The sequence below is a fragment of the Vitis vinifera genome, chromosome 14 (assembly GCF_030704535.1).
Source record: "Vitis vinifera cultivar Pinot Noir 40024 chromosome 14, ASM3070453v1".
In the NCBI taxonomy this organism is placed as follows: domain Eukaryota; kingdom Viridiplantae; phylum Streptophyta; class Magnoliopsida; order Vitales; family Vitaceae; genus Vitis; species Vitis vinifera.
The window spans coordinates 9,845,839-9,865,160 of record NC_081818.1 but is presented as its reverse complement, the minus strand read 5'-3'; the positions used below and the strand labels follow the sequence as shown (position 1 = coordinate 9,865,160).

Here is a 19,322-nt window from a genome sequence, read left to right as displayed (position 1 = left end):
ACTTACCTACCCTTCCTGAAAGCAAGTTTCAGCTATTGATGTAGCCTGTTATTGGTACTGCTAGTCTTGTTGCTACCTACTAGAGGAGTGCCTTCTATACCACTTAATAGAAGCAAAATCTCATCAACATTGATTGAACAATTGACCTACACTTCAATTAAAGGAATTGAACATGACTTCATTGTATGAACAGGTTCTTGATAAAGGATTAATTTTTCTTAAGAATTTTCTCTTAAAATCTCAGGGAATATCTCTAAGAAATAAATCCTCAATCTCAAATTAGTGAGAAGATATGAACTTGAGCTTGGATGGGGCTGTATCAAGTATATTTCTTGTAAAATAGAACTTTTTAAAGAAAGACTGAGATCAAACTACTCGATTAATTGATGTGCACTTCAGCAATTCTATCAATCAAAGCTTAATTTGGCTCACTTTCATCTTTGGAAGCTCAATTTAAACGAAGACCCAACTAGTTATTATTAGAACCAAAAATATTTTTGGTTCCGGATACATTTATAGTTGTATCTAGTTTTAATTTATTTTATGATTAATTTAGACCGTCTTTAAAGGAATTTTGGAAGGATTAAATAATTTGGAAAGGTCTCATTAGAAATGTTGCTCAAGGGAAGCTTGGATGAGTCCTCTTTTTTTTTTTTTTTTTTTTTGATATGTAAAAAGAAAGTATATTTATCGAATAGAGGAAACACCAAAAACCAGTGCCCTCGAAGTATATAGGGAGTATACACATCACCTTCCCTAACTAGGAGCCTATCCAGTCTACAAAACTTACAAGAGAAGAATGACTCTTTACTAAGGAACCCCTGACCCAAGACCAAAGATTACATACAAAAGAATATTTCAACCTTTGAAGTGAGAGCTCCTCATTCCCAAACGCTAGTCTATTTCTCTCCTTCTAGACTGACCAAAACATACATAAAGGAGCCATTTGCCAAGCCCTCTTGCTCCTTTTCCCCACAAACCATCCATTCCATCCAAGAAGGGTTGCCTTCACTATACACGAAAGAGTTCAAGATACACCAAAAAGGGAGAAAAGAAGGTTCCACAGGACCCGCGTCTTGACACAATGAAGTAAGAGATGATCCACCGTTTCTGCTTTGGATAGACAAAGAAAGCACCTATTTGCCAAAGAGAACCCCCTCCTTTGAAGTTGCTCCTGAGTTAATACTTTACCCCAGGAAGCCTCCCAAGCAAAGAAAGCTACCTTTGGAGGCACTCTTAGAAGAGCCCCCCCACTCCAACATAGAATAAAGAGACTTAACTGAGAAAGCACCATCATTTGAAGCTGTCCAGATCATTCTATCTTCCTCCTCCCTTTGAACCCCGAAGGCATGAATCTTTTGCAACAAACGCTCCACCAAATCAATCTCCCAATCATTAAACGCCCTTGCAAAAAGGGGAGTCCAACCATCCCCATCACCGACGGGGTTCCAAACCTCAGAAACCCAAACATTCTTTGACATGGACATGGAGAAAAGAGAGGAGAATGACTCACAAAGTGGCCCATCTCTGCACCACTTGTCTTTCCAGAATCTCACTCTTTGCCCATTACCCACATGGTAAGCTAACCTGCCATCTAACAACCCCCACTTCTTCCTAATTGCTTTCCAGAGCCCAACTCCGTTTCTCCCCATCGCATCCCGAGTATGCCATCCCCCCTCCTCTTTGTCATACTTGAGGCTAATTACACGCCTCCGCAACGCCTCTCTCTCATTAGCATACCTCCAATTCCACTTGCACAAAAGGGCACTATTCATCAAAGCTAAATTTCTCACACCTAGCTCACCTTTTCTTTTCTCCAAGCAAACCAAGTTCCATCTAACAAGGTGAGGTTTTTGGGCGAGAGCTCCCCCATCCCACAGAAAATCCCTCTAAATTTTCTCCAATCTCAACCTCACTTTTCTTGGCAAATAAAGGAGAGACATAAAGTAAATAGGCATACTGGAAAGAGTGCTTCTGATTAGGGTGAGTCTCCCCCCTTTAGATATATACTGCCTCTTCCACATAGCAAGTCTTTTGCGAAAAACGCTCTTCAACCCCATCCCACATAGCCAATGAATTGAAAGGTGCCCCTAAAGGCATTCCTAGATAACAAGAAGGAAGCACACCCACTTTACAACCCAACTCCAAGGCCAATCCCTTTATATTATGCACCCTTCCCACCGGGATCATCTCACTCTTCTCTAAGTTGATCCTCAACCCCGAACATGCCTCAAACCACATGAGGAGCCAACTTAGATAAGTCATCTGATCTGAAGACTCCTCACAAAAAACCAACGTATCGTCCGCGAATAACAAATGCGAGATTTGCAACCCCTTACCCCTCCTACCACTCACCCTCCACCCAGATAAGTGGCCCCCACTAATAGCTCTTCTCAGCATAATACTAAACACTTCCATGGCTATCACAAACAAGTAAGGAGAGAGGGGATCTCCTTGTCTCAACCCCCTCGAGCTTTGAAAAAAATCGGATGGAGAACCATTAATTAAAACGGAGAATTTCACTGTAGAGATGCACCAATCTATCCACTTAATCCATCTCTCTCCAAAACCCATCTTTTTAAGAACTGCCAACAAAAAGCTCCAACTAACATGATCATAAGCCTTCTCTATATCCAACTTGCATAACACCCCTCTAACATTGTCTTTCAACCTTGAGTCCATAGCTTCGTTTGCAATCAAAACTGCATCCAAAATCTGTCTATCCTCCACAAAGGCATTTTGGGACTCGAAATCACTTTCCCCATCACCTTCTTAATTCTATTGGCCAACACTTTGGCCAACAACTTGGATGAGTCCTCTTCAAATGCAGTATTAGTGCTTTCTTCAAAATTTTTAGTCTTCATGGACTGGATTGGTGAGAATTGACTTGGACTACATTGCAACTCAATCTTTTCATGGAAATGCCAATTTTTCATATTTTGATTTGATCAAATCCAAACATAACTTATTTTTGGTGAGTGTTACTTCAATATTTAGGAATAAATCTAATGTTAAAAATAAGTCATTGATGTGAAGTTTTAGGAATTTCAAGCCCACAAAGCAATTAAAAGAAAGAAAAAGAAAAGATGAGAAATGGTATTAAGCCCATCTATTCATCAAGGATTATATTTGATTGGGACTTGGAAACGATATTTCAAAGAGAAGTCTTTTTTTAGTGTGTTAAGGTGAATGTCTAACACCGTCCCTACACGTTGGGCTATGAGCCTATTGGTTATGCCTTGAGGCATTTTCCTTGAGCCTAGCCTTAGCCTCAGGGCCTTTAAAAACTATTTCTTAATCTACGCCAGTATCCTTATTTATTTATTTTATCATAAACAAAATATATATTGATAATAGTAAAGTTCAAGAGAAGGATGAAAGGTCCTTCCCACAAAATACCAGTATCATTATGAAGATGGAAGCTCATACTAATTGTCTTAACGCTGATTCTTTGAATGTAGCTTCAAACCTACAGGATTTGATTCCCTTCTCCCAATCCCTCGTTCTTCAAGGATTTATTCAAGTGGTTTTGCAGTTTGTTATTATGCTCATATCAAGGCACACTTTTTAAGGATGTCGTTACCTTCTTAGCTCTATTTCTATTTCTTGGATTTATTTAAGTGATTTTTCTGTTTGTTTAAAATTTAATATTTACAGAGTAGTGTATTTTCCTTCTTATTGTACCATTATATAACTTTTCTTAACTGCATTGAACTCAAGAAATGAAATTGGTATCTTTTGTTATTTTTGATTCCATAAAATGAGTTTGTAATGTCGATAAATATTGTTAATTTTTTGTTGTTTTCTGGCTAATAACTTAGCATAGGGATAGCCATGTGTTTTTTAGCTCTCTAGCTTTTTTTTTTTTTTTTGATAGGAAACGACAAAGGAATATATTGATAAAAAGGATGTACAAGAGAAGGATGAGGAATCCTCCCACCAAAGAAAAACAAAACTACAAGAAATCAAATACAAGAAAATACAAAGTAAAAACAGGCAAACTCTCTAGGTTAGGCCAACCCATTGGGATTACACACCGCTAATCAATCAAGTTGTAACACGTTAAGGGGAATCCCCTTAAAAACCTTAGAACAAAAAGCCCAAAAAGAAGTAAGGAAATGAATAGAATCTCAAAGGTTCTCTGAATTCCTTGCTTTATCCTAAAAAATCCTTGCATCTCTTTCTCGCCACACCACCCAAATTAAAGCGATGCACGCAGCTTGCCATAAAACAATCCCTCTCTTAGAAGATCCAAAACTGTTAAAATTGGTAGATAGCATGTTAAAGATGCTCCTTGGGATAACCCAATCCGTCTTTGCTAACTGAAATAATCTGTGCCACAACTCCGTCATCAAAGAGCAATGGAGAAAAAGATGATCTACTATTTCTCCATGTTTCATGCACAACTTACAAATGTCGGGACTAAGTGTTTTGTAAGGTCTTCTCAACTGTAGCAAGTCATTAGTGTTTACCTTCTTGTGTACCACTAACCAAACAAAGGACTTGACTTTGAAAGAGACTTGAGAATTTGAGACGAACTTAGTAGGGAAAACTAGAGGCAAACCAGAAAATTGGGATAAGGCAAGAAAGAAAGATTTGACTGTAAAAAATCCTGAAGGAGATAAAGACCAGGATCTCATATCTGGAACCGAAGGTGATAAATGTAGACGATCAAGAGACCGCATGAGGCATTCTAAATCTTCTATATCAGAATCGGAAAGGTTACGACGAAAGTTAAAGTTCCAAGAGAAGGGGCGAGTAGAGCCGAGAATTGAAGAAATAAAAGTATTTTTATCCGTGACTACTCTAAGTAGTCTTGGATATTGGACCCCCAAAGGTTGGTCCCCCCACCAGAAGTCTTCCCAGAATTGAATTCTTTCCCCATCTCCTACCACAAACCAAGTAAACTTGGAAAACTCTTGGGAGACTTGTGCAATAGCCTTCCAAGGACAACGATGTGATCATCTGACTATAGTGTTGGCATCCCAACCATTGGAATGTGATCCATAAATGCTTAAAATGACCTGATGCCACAGAGCTGAACCCTCCCTAGGATATCTCCACAACCATTTCCCTAAGAGAGCGAAATTCCTTATAGAAATCTTTCCAAATCCCAATCCCCCTTTTGCCTTCAGATTACACACTACATCCCAGCTAACCAGATGATCTCTTTTGCCTTCCCCAACCCCTGACCATAAAAAATCTCTTTGCAATCTCTCAATTTTTGCTGCCACTGAGGCGGGAATCTTAAACAAGGATAGAAAGTGACAGGGCATATGGGTGAGACAAGATTGAATGAGAGTTATCCTGCCTCCAAAAGATAAATATGCCTTTTGCCACTCATCTAATCTTCTCGAGATCCTCTCAATCACAGGATCCCAAAAGCCACAAGCCTTGAGAGATGATTATGTTCAAGATTAATGCCATAAATATTACTTTTGTCAAGGTTAACCTTCAACCTAGAAATATGCCCAAACACTAGCAAAACACTCTTGAGGGTCAGCATATCCTCTTCTCGAGTGCTAGAAAAAAAAATGGTATCATCTGCAAATTGTAAATGGGACACCCTTGTTCTGTTCCTACCCACCCTGAAACCTCCAAGGCATTTCTTTCCTCTGCTCTCAATAACATCCTGCTCAATACATCTACAACTAAAGTGAACAAAAAAGGGGACAAAGGGTTTCCTTGTCTTAAACCTCTAGATGCCTTAACCCACCCTTTAGCGTTTCCATTCACTAGAACTGCAAAAGATACTGAGGACAAACAGCCTCTCATCCATTTCCTCCATCTAGGACTAAACCCCTTCTTCTCCAACACATGATCCAAAAAATCCCAACTCACATGGTTATAAGCCTTTTCAAAGTCAATTTTGAAGACAACTCCTTCCTCCCTTGATCGTCTTTTCTCATCCACTATCTCATTGACTATGAGAACTGCATCCAAAATCCGTCTCCCTTGAACAAAAGCTCCTTGAGTAGAATGGATAGTTTCATGAAGTACCCCTCTTAGACGCCCTGCTAACACTTTGGCTATTATCTTGTAAAGACTAGTGATCAAGCTAATAGGTCTATAGTCTGAGATTTTCTTTGACATGCTTTTTTTGGGTAACAAAACTATGAAGGAAACATTAGTACTTTGATTGATAATTCCGCTCCTGTGAAACTCTGCAAACACTCTCACTAGATCCTCCTTGATCACATCCCAACAATCTTGAAACACTGTAATGGTAAAGCCATCAAGCCCCGGTGCCTTATCCATATCCAACTGAAAAATGGCCTTAGAAATCTCTTTTTCAGTAAAAGGGGATTCCAACCTAGACGCACTCTCTCCAGATATAGGGGACCAATTTAATCCTTTAACTCTCCAAGACTCTTCAGAAGGGCTCGCGTAGAGCTTTTCAAAATACCTTAAGATCTCCTCTTTGATGCTCTTTGAATTATTCAACACTAGGCCTCTTTCATTCTCCAACACCTTGATATATTTCCTATTTCGCCTGCCATTAGCCACTTTATGAAAAAAATTTGAGTTACAATCCCCTTCCTTAACCCATTTCACCCTAGCTTTTTGTCTCCAATGTATTTCTTCCCTCAAAATCAACTCCTCTAACTCCCCTTTTATTAAAGCTCTCTAGACTAAAAGTTTAGGGGAGAGACCCCCTTCTTGCTCCATGGTATCAAAGTTAGTTAAATCAAACATGATACTTTTTTTTCCCTTTCATTTAGCTCTCCAAAAGAAGCCTTATTCCACTCTTTCAATTTGGCCTTAACGAATTGTAATTTCCTCATGAATTTGTGACCTTCCCACCCATTTCCTTGAAGCTCTCTCCACCAACTTCCAAAGCGCTCCTTAAAATTAGGATGTTGCAACCACATATTCTCAAACCTAAATGGTGTTGGGCCCCACTTGAACGGATTGGTTTCCAAGACTATCGACCAATGATCCGATGTCCATCTAGGAAGAACTTCTTGAAGACTTTGAGCAAATAATTGTTCCCACTCATTAGAGTAAAGAAAACGATCTAATCTCTTGCATACGGGATACTCTTGCATGTTTGACCAAGTGAATGGTGCGCTCCTTAAAGGTGAATCTATCAATTCACATTCTCTTATAAAATTATCATAGTCCTTCATGCTTGGGGTTAAACTAGAACCTCTCAATTTTAAAAAACTTCTCCTTGTGACATTGAAATCGCCACCCACACACCAACACAGGGAAGAAAGTCCAAAAATGTTTGACAGCTTCACCCAAAAATCCTTCCTAAGTACTGTGTTGTTTGGCCCATAAACTGCGGATAACCATAACGGTTCGCATCCATCCAATGTGAACTTGACTGAGACCGAAAATGAACCTATTACCACCTCCTCGCTACGCAGTTTTTTAGAGTCCCAAATAATCAAAATTCCTAGTTTTTATGGGTGATAGTTTGGCACATGCCTGCAATTAGCTAGATGAAATCTCATTTAGCTATTCAAATGGTTCTGGATTTATTTGTGAAACTACTTTATTATTCCAAATAACTTACTGTTGTCCTTTTTATAAATTCAAACATGTAAGGAAACTTCCCCCACCAAAATTTCATTCTTGAACTTTTCAGAATATTGATTGAGTATATTCTCTGGTTGCACTCCTGAACTCTTAATTTGCCATCATGGTTTTGTGAGCGGAAAATTGATCGGAAAAGGACTTTAATGTGGCTGATTGTGGATGTTCTTGTCTACATGGGTGTGTGCATAATATACATGTCTTTGCAATCCATAAGGAAAATAAATGATAAGGATGAAACAATGGGAGATAGAAGCCTTGACAATGTGACTAATCTGCAAGGGTTTTCTGCATTAGTGCTGTTAAAGAACAAGGAATGAGTGAAGTAATGTGCCTCTCCCTTTTTTTTTTTTAATTAATTAGAAAATAATAAACTAAAACACCCCTATAATAATCCTGACACTCAAATAACTTATCATCATTATTTTCCAAATGAAATGACAATCCGCCTCAATATGTTTAGTGTGCTCATGAAACATAAGATTACTTGCAATACTTTTAGTGACTTGATTATCACAAAACATAATCGTAGGCTTCTTAGTTTCAACATGTAATTCCTTGATAAGGTTTTTTATTCACATGAGCTTACAAGCAACACGGGCCATAGCATGATACTCTACCTCAGCCTTAGTGCTATATTTGGCCACAACATTTTGCTTCTTGCTTTTCCATGTTATCATATACCCTTCCACAAAAGTACAATACCAATACCCACTAGTAGATCTCTTGTTAGATTTAGAACCAACCTACTCAGCAGATGAATAATTGAAAATGTTAAGTTTAGTGCTCTTCTTATATAAAATACCCATTCAAACTATCCCTTTTAGATATCTAAGAATGCAACTAAAGGCATCCCAGTGCACTTCTTGAGGACTCTCCTTATATTGACTGATAACCTATAACAAAGGTAATATTAGGATAAGTCATAGTCTAATACTTGAGTTTTCCAATGAGACATCTATTCTTCTTGTATCAACATAATCTACACAAGCTACCTTGTCACATTAGGATTCATAGGTGTATTTATAGGTTTAGATCATAACATACTAGTCTTAATAAATCTTACATATATTTTCTTTTGAGACAAAACCAATAAGAGCAACTTCAATGGCCAAGAAATATCTAAGCAACCCCAGTTTTTTTAGTTTAAAATGTATTATTCAACTGTGTTTTTAACTCTTCAATCACACTCAAAGTATTGCCATACATGAGTATACCGTCAACATGAATAATTAGAACCAATGTACTTAATTGTATTCTTCACAAAGATTAGATGATCTTAATGGCATCTAGAAAAGCCAAGAGAGACTAGTACTCTACAAAGCTTATCTAAAGATGCCCAAGGGGAGTGTTTCAGCCCATATATGACTTTCTTCAACTTACACACCTTTCTTAACTCCACTTGAGCAACAAGCCTAGGTGGTTGTGTTCAAAGTAATTAGAATGTGGTTGTGGTTGTTTGTTGTTTCTTTTTGCCTTTTAGATATATACTTCTTGTATTCTAGGTGTGCGCCCCTTTTTTGTTTGGCACTTTTAATATAATCTCATTTGGCCATCAAAAGGAAAAAAAAAATGATTTCTTGTATATCATTGTATAAAAATGCAATTTTGACATTAAGTTAGGATAAATGCCAATCAAAATGAATAACCAATGAAATTAACAAGCATATTAAATTGAGTCTAGCCACCGGTGAAAAAGTTTCAAAGTAGTTGTGCTTTTAACCTTTCAATAGCATCATTTACATGGTGTTTAATGGCAAAAATTCACCTGCAACCAACAATTTTTTTCCCCTTTTTTAAAGTAGTTAAATCCCATGTGCCACAATTACATGAAGTAGTCATCTCCCCTTTTTATAGCAACTTTCCAACCATGATGAGAGAAAGGCCCCTAATAAGTCTTAAGAATGGCAATAGCCGATAAAGACAAAATAAAAGATTGAGAAAAGACAAGAAAAATGGGCAAAATCAAGGTTTGGGATGGAGTGGGTTCAGCTTAGTAGTATTTGTGATATGTTGGTGATTTCCTCAAGTGTTTTGGGAATTCTATTAGAGGTAAGACCCTTTGGAGGATCGCATGTCTCTCTTTGTTGTGGATTGTGTGGAGAGAGAGAAATGCTAGGGTTTTTGAGGACATTTGAAAAATACCAGAGATGATGTGGGATCAACTTCATTTTTATGTCTCTTTCTGAGTGTAATCTAGCTTGGATGGCTTCCGTTATGTACACCCTAGGGTTGGGTTTATAGGGTCAAGATTCTTTTACTTGTATAGGCCTTTTGTTTCTTTTGTATAGCCCTCCTTGGTTTAGTGGAGGTTTACTTAGTTATTTCGATCAAGCGGCCTTTTGTACCTCTTGTATAACCTTCTTTGGTTAGTGGAGGTTTATTAAGTTCTTTTGATCAGACTTGTATTTCATGGGGAGGATTTCTCATCCTTCTCATGTTTCTTTTCTCTATTAATACATCTATTTTGTTTCTGATAAAAAAAGAAAAAAAAGAAAGAGTATACTGACTAGCAGTTCTATTACCTGTTCAAAGAGCAATGGCGAGGAGATGGATCAAATTAAGTCAAAGGATTAGTTATAGGAGATAAACCTCTGTTATAATGGTGGGTTGCTCCACTAGCGGAGTAATCTCAATCGTGGCCACTTTCCTTCTTGTATAGGCTTCAAAAGTTTCTTAGACACGTGAACAGTGGGAGCTGATGACACAACCAGTTTAGGTATAGGAATAATGAAAAGAGGAGGATCTGAAGGTGAAAACAAGAGTTGTGTATCAGGAGTCAACCCTCTTAACAGAAAAACCAAGGGACACTAAAAAAATTGTTGCATCTGCACTAATTAAGTATCTACCTAAAGTGGGATCAAAACATTTGTATCCTTTTTTGAGTTTGGAATACCCAAGGAAGATGCACTTTGTGGTCCAAAGAGAAAGCGTATTTGAACTTGTAGCCACATAATGCATAAAGCAACACATGCAAATATTCATGAAGAAAAGGAAGGAAAAGAAACAAAAAGCAAAAACCAAATAAATAAATAAATAAATAAAACAAAAAACAAAGAAAGATATAGATATAAAATAGCAAAATGGGGATTGATTATTAAGGGCATTGGATGGGAGAGGATTAATGAGAAAACAAGCAGTAAGGACAACATTGCCCCAAAATCTTTTTGGAACTTGCATATGAAAAAGCAGTAAAAGGGCAACTTTCAAAAGGTGTCTATTTCTTCTCTTTGCCGCTCCATTTTGCTTTGGAGTGTCATAGCAAGATGTCTGATAAATAATCCCATTATTCTCACAAAAATTGGAAACAGAAAAATATAAGACTTCCAAAGGATTATCAAAACAAAATGTTTTAATAGGCATGCCAAACTGAGTTTTTATTTCATGAAACAAGGACTGAACTACAAAACCAAGTTCTGATCTATCTTTAAAGAAAAATAACTAAATGACTCTTGAATAATTATTAACAAAACTTAGGGGATCCTTAAATCTTAAAACATTAGGAGCATGACATGGACCCTAAATGTCTGAATGAACAAGATGAAAGAGGACTAGAACTCCTCTTGTTGACTCTAGCATGAAAAGTAGACCTATGATGTTTGCCTAACTCATAGGTATGACACTGCAACTAGGATTTTGATATAACTGGAAATCTCATAAGTTAAAGAATGTTAAGTGGAGTGTGATCCAATCAATACAATCATTGGGTGGAAGAAATAGAAGTATGTAGAGCAATTGGAGCAAGAGGTGGGCCAATACGGTGATAAACTTCATTGGCTTTACGCCCTCCACCAATTGCCTTCTTCGTGGAGAGATCCTGAAGTACAGAATAGGAAGGGAAGAATTCTACAGAACAACTAGGAGACTTGGTTAATTTGCTTACAGATAAAAGATTCATAGGAAAGTTAGAGACATGTGATATAGGGGACAATGAGAAGTTACGGGCAGGACAGTCAGTTCCTTCTTGCAGCACTTAGGATTTAGAACCATTAGTCAGGATAACAGATGAATGCATGGAAAAATTAGAGAGGTCAAAAAAACCAAAAGATTTACTTGTCATGTGAGAAGAGGCTCTCAAATTTATAATCTAAGGAGAATGGAAGGTAGCAGAAAATAAAGCAATTGTGGCACCTCAGTGAGCCAAATTAGCAGTCTCTGTGAAACTAGACAAGTATACTCTTCTTGTGTAAGCATGATAGGAGTATAACATTACTAAAGGAGGAAACCATGGGCTCGAAAGAGCTCCACTTTGTCACAAACCACCTGACTTTGCCTAAACAGTTTGACCAAACTTAAATCTGACATTTCTCTGACATATGAATAATTTTACCATAGTGGTCATGATATCTATATCTTCAACATGTACCATGTCCTCCCTCTAGATCTCAGCCTCTAACTTGCTTTGTAGATTCACCTTTCTCATGACTAGTTGAAGTAACAATAGCTGCAACTTCTTTGTTTTCCATAGAAGAATACTCCACAAAAGAATCTAGATTAACATGTTGAAGGCAAGAGTAGACACTACTCAGGATAGGTAACTGTTAACGAAAGAGGGTATTAATCTTAGCACAAGAATACCTTAGACATAGACTAGAGAGAAACTTTACTACTCTGAATTCTTCTTGTTGCTTTTGTAACAGTCAATATCATTAATGATAGGATGATAGTGATACACATTGAGTTTCTCTCACATACCTTGTTTGACCATAATATTCACTAATAAAATCTGTGCTAGAATAAATACTTGCATATCTTAAATCCTTGAAATATTTTTATCTTACGAGCACCTTTCCCATAATATTTCCTAAATTCATTTGGCAGTGTCAAAGAGCATACCAATAACATTGATACTAGGTTTCATGCTATTCTATAATTAGGTCATGATTATTGATTTCTCCCTATGCCATCATGCTATTCCATAATCAGGTCATGAACATTGATTTCTCCTTATGCCATTGTTCATGTCTATTGGATCACTAGGAGGAGGATCATCAGAAAAAATTTATTGCCTTTTGATGGGTAAATAGGAGAATATATTAAAGAGCGCTAGCAAAAGACACAACTAACTACACACAAATTATACAAAAAAGACCTAAATGCTAGCAAGAGAAAAGGGTAGAGCAAAAACAAACCACGCAATAGCAGCCAACCCTAACACCTTAGAAACCTAGGTAAAATGCTGGATGGATAAGAAGCCATCTGAGAGCCCTTCTGTAACCAAAAACCAATAAACAAGTTGTGAGTGAAGACAACGACCTCATAGCGAAAGAACTCAAACCCTATTGCTCCCCGCCCTTCCCCCTAACTGAGAGGGGAGAACAATTGTAATTCACCGAGCATTCAAGCTTTCAGATTTCCCTCTCCAGACAAGTAGACGAAAATTTCCTACTTCCCCTTGAGACTTTAACCTCATGTCCTTTTCTTGATTCCATTTTCCTCAAAAGGGAATTAATTTCCTTTTCAAACCCCACCACTTGCAACCCCAAAAAACTACTGAACTTTGCAAACTTACTAGGAAGACTTGCAGAGCTAAGCTCCTCCCCCTGTGACAAGCAACAAGCCTCCAAGGCTTTGTTGACTTCAAGATCCTCATCCCTACCCACCAACAAGTACCCGAAGGACCTTTTTCTTCACTTCCAATAAGATTTAACAACCTTCCATCTTGGAGCAACATTCAGAGCGACTGAGAGCCAGAAGAAAGAGTCTCCAAGGGAGGCATCGCCTTTGTCTTACCTGTTGATCCATCAATGACAGTGGGAGGCCCAACCGGAGATGAAGAAGGAGTCGAAAGGGTGGGCCTACCTTCGAAGCCTATTGCTTTAGCCAAAAGGGCTTCATTAACCCCCAAAACCCACCTTGCCGACCCTTGCTCCGCTGCCTTTAGGAGAAAATTGTTGAAGAGCTCTAATGAGGAAGAAGTGTCGCCAACAAAAGGTACCCTTAAAATGAAACTAATACTCAATGTTTCAAAAGACATGGGTTGGGTTTCAAGTGGCCTAGACTTATGAAGCCAATACTGATTCCCTTTGCACAAACTTAAAGAGGGGGATTTGGGTCGGCCTAAGAAAGAAGGGGCCTCACCATCATTCACATTAATGAAAGCCCTCCAGCCCAGCAACCCACAAGGGGGCCCAAAAAAGGCCCCACCCAAATTATTGACCAACTTTGACTGCTACAATCCTCCAAAACTTGCACACTGCGACCGGGCACAACTCCCAAAGCCGGCTAGACAAATGCTCTGGCCTGCAAGTCTACCGCATCACGCCTCCCTTCTTTCCCCTCCACTCTCCTAGTTGTGCGCGAGCATCCCTCCTTGTTATCCCTATCATTTGGCTTTTGTAATTCCTCTTAGAAACCGACATCCACAACTGTGGCGGAAATTCCCACAAGCGGACGACAAGGACAGCATCTCTTTCCACAACCAATAACCGAGTAGGCACCTTTTTAGGCGACACCTCTCCTCTGTCTCCATGTCCATCAGCATAAAACCTCCACAGGCATAACCCACCCTTTAAGGAACTCTTTTCCCCACAGATGCACTGGTAGACCCATCACCCTTACCCACACTACACTAATGCAAGCGCCTTCTCTGAAGCACCCAACCTCCGGCTCCCACCAGTCAAGCTACAAACTTATTCCCTTAAGCAAGCTAGACGCCAAAATCGAAACTCTTTCAACCTTGGAAACAGATTCAAACTCAAATAAAATGAGATTGCCACCTACCAAAGACAACTTCAAACCCCCTTTCAAACGCCAAGATTGATGAGCGCAGAAATTCATCACGTCCAGAGCTGGCAATCGGTCTGAAGAACCATCCCACCTTCCCACCAGGCACTTCTTGAGGAACCCCAAATTACTTAAACCTCCCCTGACTCACTTTCTATCCACACATCATTGCCCAACTCCCTCTTATCTCTGTTCAGCACCTCTGCAAAGGAAGCAAACTTAGATAGGTTGTCACCTCTCTTTTCCTCCCAACACCTGATCGGCTCCTTTGACTCCTCCAAAGGTCAAGATACAGGGACTACTCTAATGCTCCTAAGACTTGTAGCAAGAATCTTCCAACCCCCTTGGGGAGCCTTTCCTTTTGGGAGAACTAAAGAAAACCTTTTTTCCTCTACGCACACAGCTGGGCACTACAAAAACCTTTCAGTTTTGTTGCAGTGCAACTCCAACTTGTAGCCCTTTCCCCCTTTATTCCACAACCTTCTGAAAGGCTCCCTAAACTTCCCTTCACAGCAATCTTCCACCCACTCAAGGAGCCAAGAAAGACCCCTCTCCCCAAATCTGATCCAAGAGGAAAAACCCCCACTCCTCTCAACAATCTTCCCCACTGACTTACCTTTAATTTACTCAAAAAAGATTTAAAAGGACTTCGATTCCACATCAAAACAACTTCCAACAAGAGACCCCTTCTTCAACCTTGCTTCTTCCATGGTCACATCGTTGCTTCTGCAACAAACTTTTTGAATTCAATACCATCGGAAAAAAATTATAACATGTCCTTTGTTTTAAGATATATTTCACAACTTTAGACTATAGTGGATTATTGGATTCATTTAATTTTATCATAGCAAATGGATATCAAATATTGTCTTGAGTTTGATTTCCGATAAGGAGACTATCATTAGAAGTCATTTAACCAAATGATAGATTGAAGTAACTTGAGTAACAAAATGAGCAAAGGGCAATGTCCAATTGAAATTAGTTTTGGAACTAGGAGTTAGGGTTTTGAACTTGCCTTCATACCATGTTGAACAATCAATTTTCATAGAATCTTAAGTTGTTAGGATTTAGGTTCATAATGTATATCATTCTCTCTAACACCTTCTCTCATGTGTCCCCATACACATGAAGAGATAGACATGTTTGTGGACAAACAAATCATGGATAGTCTCTTTTGGCTTGCTCGTGGACTCAATAAATTAAGGCAATAAAAATGCGGAGAGGTTAGAACTTTAAGAGTATAATTGAAAATAATACACAAGCATGAACCTGATTTTTTCTCTCTCTTATGTCACAAGTTATAATTGGATTATATACATGATATTACATTAATGTGTACCTATATAAATTGTATACATATATGCATCTATGACCTCGCCTATAGCATTCTTTGCTGACCTTTCTTTTCATTCTTGTAGTCCTTCCTCGGTGCAAAAGTATGAGAATTTGATTTTGGTGGGATACAGGAGCTGCCATTCAACAATTGGTTCGTGGACATTGCCAAACTAGCTGCAAAAGGGCACTCGAGGTCCATTTAATTACAGATAATTGATGGAAGTGTATAAATTATGAAAGGAAATATCAGAAAGCTAATGCAAAAGTTTTATTCTCCTTGATATAAAGTTGGGTTTGAAGAAAGAAGGCTGTAATCTCTTCGTTTCTTGTACACTAATGGTTGCTTAAGCTGTTTCTATGAACAATCGCAGTGTGCCTTTGATTCATCTTTGCTCCAAGACTATGAAGAAGGTCAAAAACATTATTGCCAATTCTTGTCAGTTCTGGGACGACAAAACCGAGTCGGTAGAGTTTACATTTTGTGGTTGTTTTTTCTGGAAATCTTTCCGTAATTTAGACTATGGATGCCCAGATATAAAGCCTCTAACGACTTTTTTGAATTTTCTCATGAATCTGAGCTCCCTAATCCTTCAGTGCAGGAACTTTGGAGGAATTCTCAGGACATTTCTGAATATATTATAGAAATTTAATGGTTTCCCTGTCATGATTAATCCGAGTTTCTGCTGAAATTTACAGTAGCGGCTGTTTTCATCAATTATTACAAAAAGTTTGAAAAATCATCACATCAAACTGATAATTAGCTGCTGCTATTACAACTGTGGCTTCCATGTTCTTCAATGGCTGAACTTTCCATGGTTTGGTCCTTTACATATGATAAAATATCAATGTTTGTTTGCTGGATGTTTGGCCGAAGATTTCCAAACTGAATGACCTCATTCACTGGCTTTTTTAAGAAAGACTAATTGTTTTTTAATCTGTCTTTTGTTTTCTCTTGCCACTTCAAGAATCAACCGAGTTCAATCTAACTTGATGCGCATTTGAGTGAAGCTCTGTTCTCAACCTAAGTTGTCCAATAAAACCCCAATTCTACCCATTTTTCTGAACTTGGATTGAAATTGGATTTCATTTTATTACGTTTATATATATTCAAATTTGATCAGGTTGGTACAAATTGGTTGATTGTGCATATGATCAAATTGGGTTGGATTGAAGTTAGAACACTTAATTAAATTTAGGTCTATTTAACAAAGAATTTGTTAGTTTTAGTTTATCAGCATGGCTAAAGTTGACAATTTGTTTTGAAAAGCATTTGGAGTCCGTTTGATAGTGATTTTAGGAAGTACTTTTAACACATAAAGTCTTTTTGGAAAAAAATAAATAAAAAATAGGTGTTTGGCAAAATTTTGGAAACAATTTTTAAAATTTGAAAAATCACTTGTAGTATTAAAAAATTACTGGTAGTGTTTTTTAGGAAACATTTGATAAGTGATTCTTCTAAAAACGCTTTCAAAGAGATTACTTTCACTAAAAATAGTATCCAACACATTCTTAATCACCCGTTTGATGGTAATTCTCAATAAAATACTTTTAATCTATAGTGCTTTTGTTTGTAATGTTTTTATGAGAATAGTGAAAGTGATTTTGATAGTATTTTTTATAATACACCACATAAAAATAAAAATTCATTATAAAAGGGAAAAATTATAGCAAACCAATATTTTTTCCGTGAGAAAAGAATACAAATAATATCTAAATATTTGTATTATTAGAAAAATTAAATTAATAATTTTGTTACAAGAAGAAAAGTTTGAAATTACTTATAAAAAGATCTAGACTATAATAAACATTTATCATAAGATAATATTTTTTCAAAGCAAAATAAAGTACATAATTACATATTAGCTTAATTTATCTAAAAATAAAAAATAGATTTAAACTTAATACATTATTTTTATATGTTATATCAAACCCATTTTCGCTTAATTTAACTCTTTAATATATAAAAGAAAAATTAATGATTTAAAAATAAATAAATTTTGAACTAATTATAGTTATATTTAACTTTTTATATATTTTTCATGGTAAAATCAAATATAAAAAAAAAACATTTTTTTAACAATTTTTTCTATTATTTTCTTAATACATACTGAACATTGAACATAAGCTAAAAGTGTCTTTTGACTCTATTTAGATTTTAAAATAATTTGAGAAAAATTAAAATTGAAATAAAATATAGAAAAAATAAAAACAAAATTGGGTTTGAAGTTGATAAAATTTATCATATGATTCTTCACATTTATTTGTTCCTTATTTTTTCTATGTAATAATTTTTGTTTTTAATAAATCAAACAATACTTTTGGGTAATTAAATATACGGAACCATAGAATTAATTACATGTTGATGTAAATAAAAGATGTATTATCAAATCGTTCTCTTGTTAGAGTAGGACAAAGATTCTAAAAAATCCTAATAAATAAAGATGATTTTTTGGAGCCTCCTTTTGTACTTGAGCAATTGATTTCCAACTCAATATCCATCCATATGAATTATTGTTGTGGTCTCTTTCTCCAATAATGTCATTTTCCTTTTTTTTGTCCTTTTCTTCTTTTGGAGCCCCCTTTTGTGCCTAAAAGATTGATTTTCAAATCAATATCAATTATTACTATGACCCCTTTCTCCAACAACGTCATCTTCTTCTTTTTCCTTTTTCTTATTTTCTTTTACTTTTTCTCCTTTTCTTGTTCTTTTCCTTTTGAAACCTTCTTTATGCATAACAGATTGATAATATCCACTTATACGAATTATTGTTGTGGACCCCTTTCTCCAACAATGTCATTTTCTCTCCTTTTTCTTTTGGTATGATAGCACTCTATTATTTTCTCTCTAACAATTTCATTTTGTCATTTCCCTATGGTAGGATAGGACTCTCTCTCTCTCTTGTTCATAAACTAAGACTACTCTTTAATCTTTTTAAAAAACACATTTTAGCACGTTTTTAAAAAACACTTTTACATAAAAAGTGTTTTTGAAAGCAAAATTTAGGAAAATACTTTTAACATAAAAATTGTTTTTGAAAAAGAGATTTTAAAAAAATTTCAAAAAAACACTTGTAATATTCAAAAATCATTTGTAATGATTTTTGAAGAAACGTTTATAAATGATTCTTCTAAAAATACTTCTAGAGAATACAGTCTACCAAAAACACTTTGAATATAAATAATGCCAACACACTCTAATATTATTTTAGAACACTAATATTTGATTTTATTCTAAAAAATATAATAAAAAAATAATTACAATTAAAATTTATTAAAAATTTATATATTTTACATTTATTTAATTCTTATATAAACCGTTAAAATTCGGTTACATGTGTGAAATAATATATAAAAATAATTTATTAATTTTTTTGTTTTTATTTTCTATTTATTTTTATTTTTATTCTTTATTTTCTTTCCTTTAAATTTTTCACAAACAAAATGTAACCTAAAAAATTAATAAACTTCAAAAAAATTAATGAAATTTTATAAGTATAAAACTATGTTTCCATGATTTTCCATACATTGTCACTTAAGGATTTTTTAAAAATTTATTAACTTATCTATTACCAGTTTATTTATTTAATACATTGATCATGTTAGGACCAAAGATTTTATTATTTAAACAAGATTATTAATTGATTAAATATTTATTTATCAAGGTTTTACTATTTGTATTTATACATTTATTTATTTATTTATTTTTATCTCGTGTATAA

The 19,322-nt window shown here is 36.0% G+C and overlaps 1 protein-coding gene across 1 annotated transcript in view; it reads left to right on the top strand.

Moving 5' to 3' along the window:
* Positions 1 to 16,034, top strand: part of LOC100258649 (serine/threonine-protein phosphatase PP1) — a 43,667-nt gene extending 27,633 nt beyond the window's left edge. Inside the window, exon 4 of the mRNA XM_010661932.3 lies at positions 15,687 to 16,034. Coding sequence (XP_010660234.1) covers positions 15,687 to 15,710 — 24 coding nt within the window. The 3' untranslated portion in view covers positions 15,711 to 16,034. The remainder of the gene's footprint in view (positions 1 to 15,686) is intronic.
* Positions 16,035 to 19,322: the final 3,288 nt, after the last annotated feature.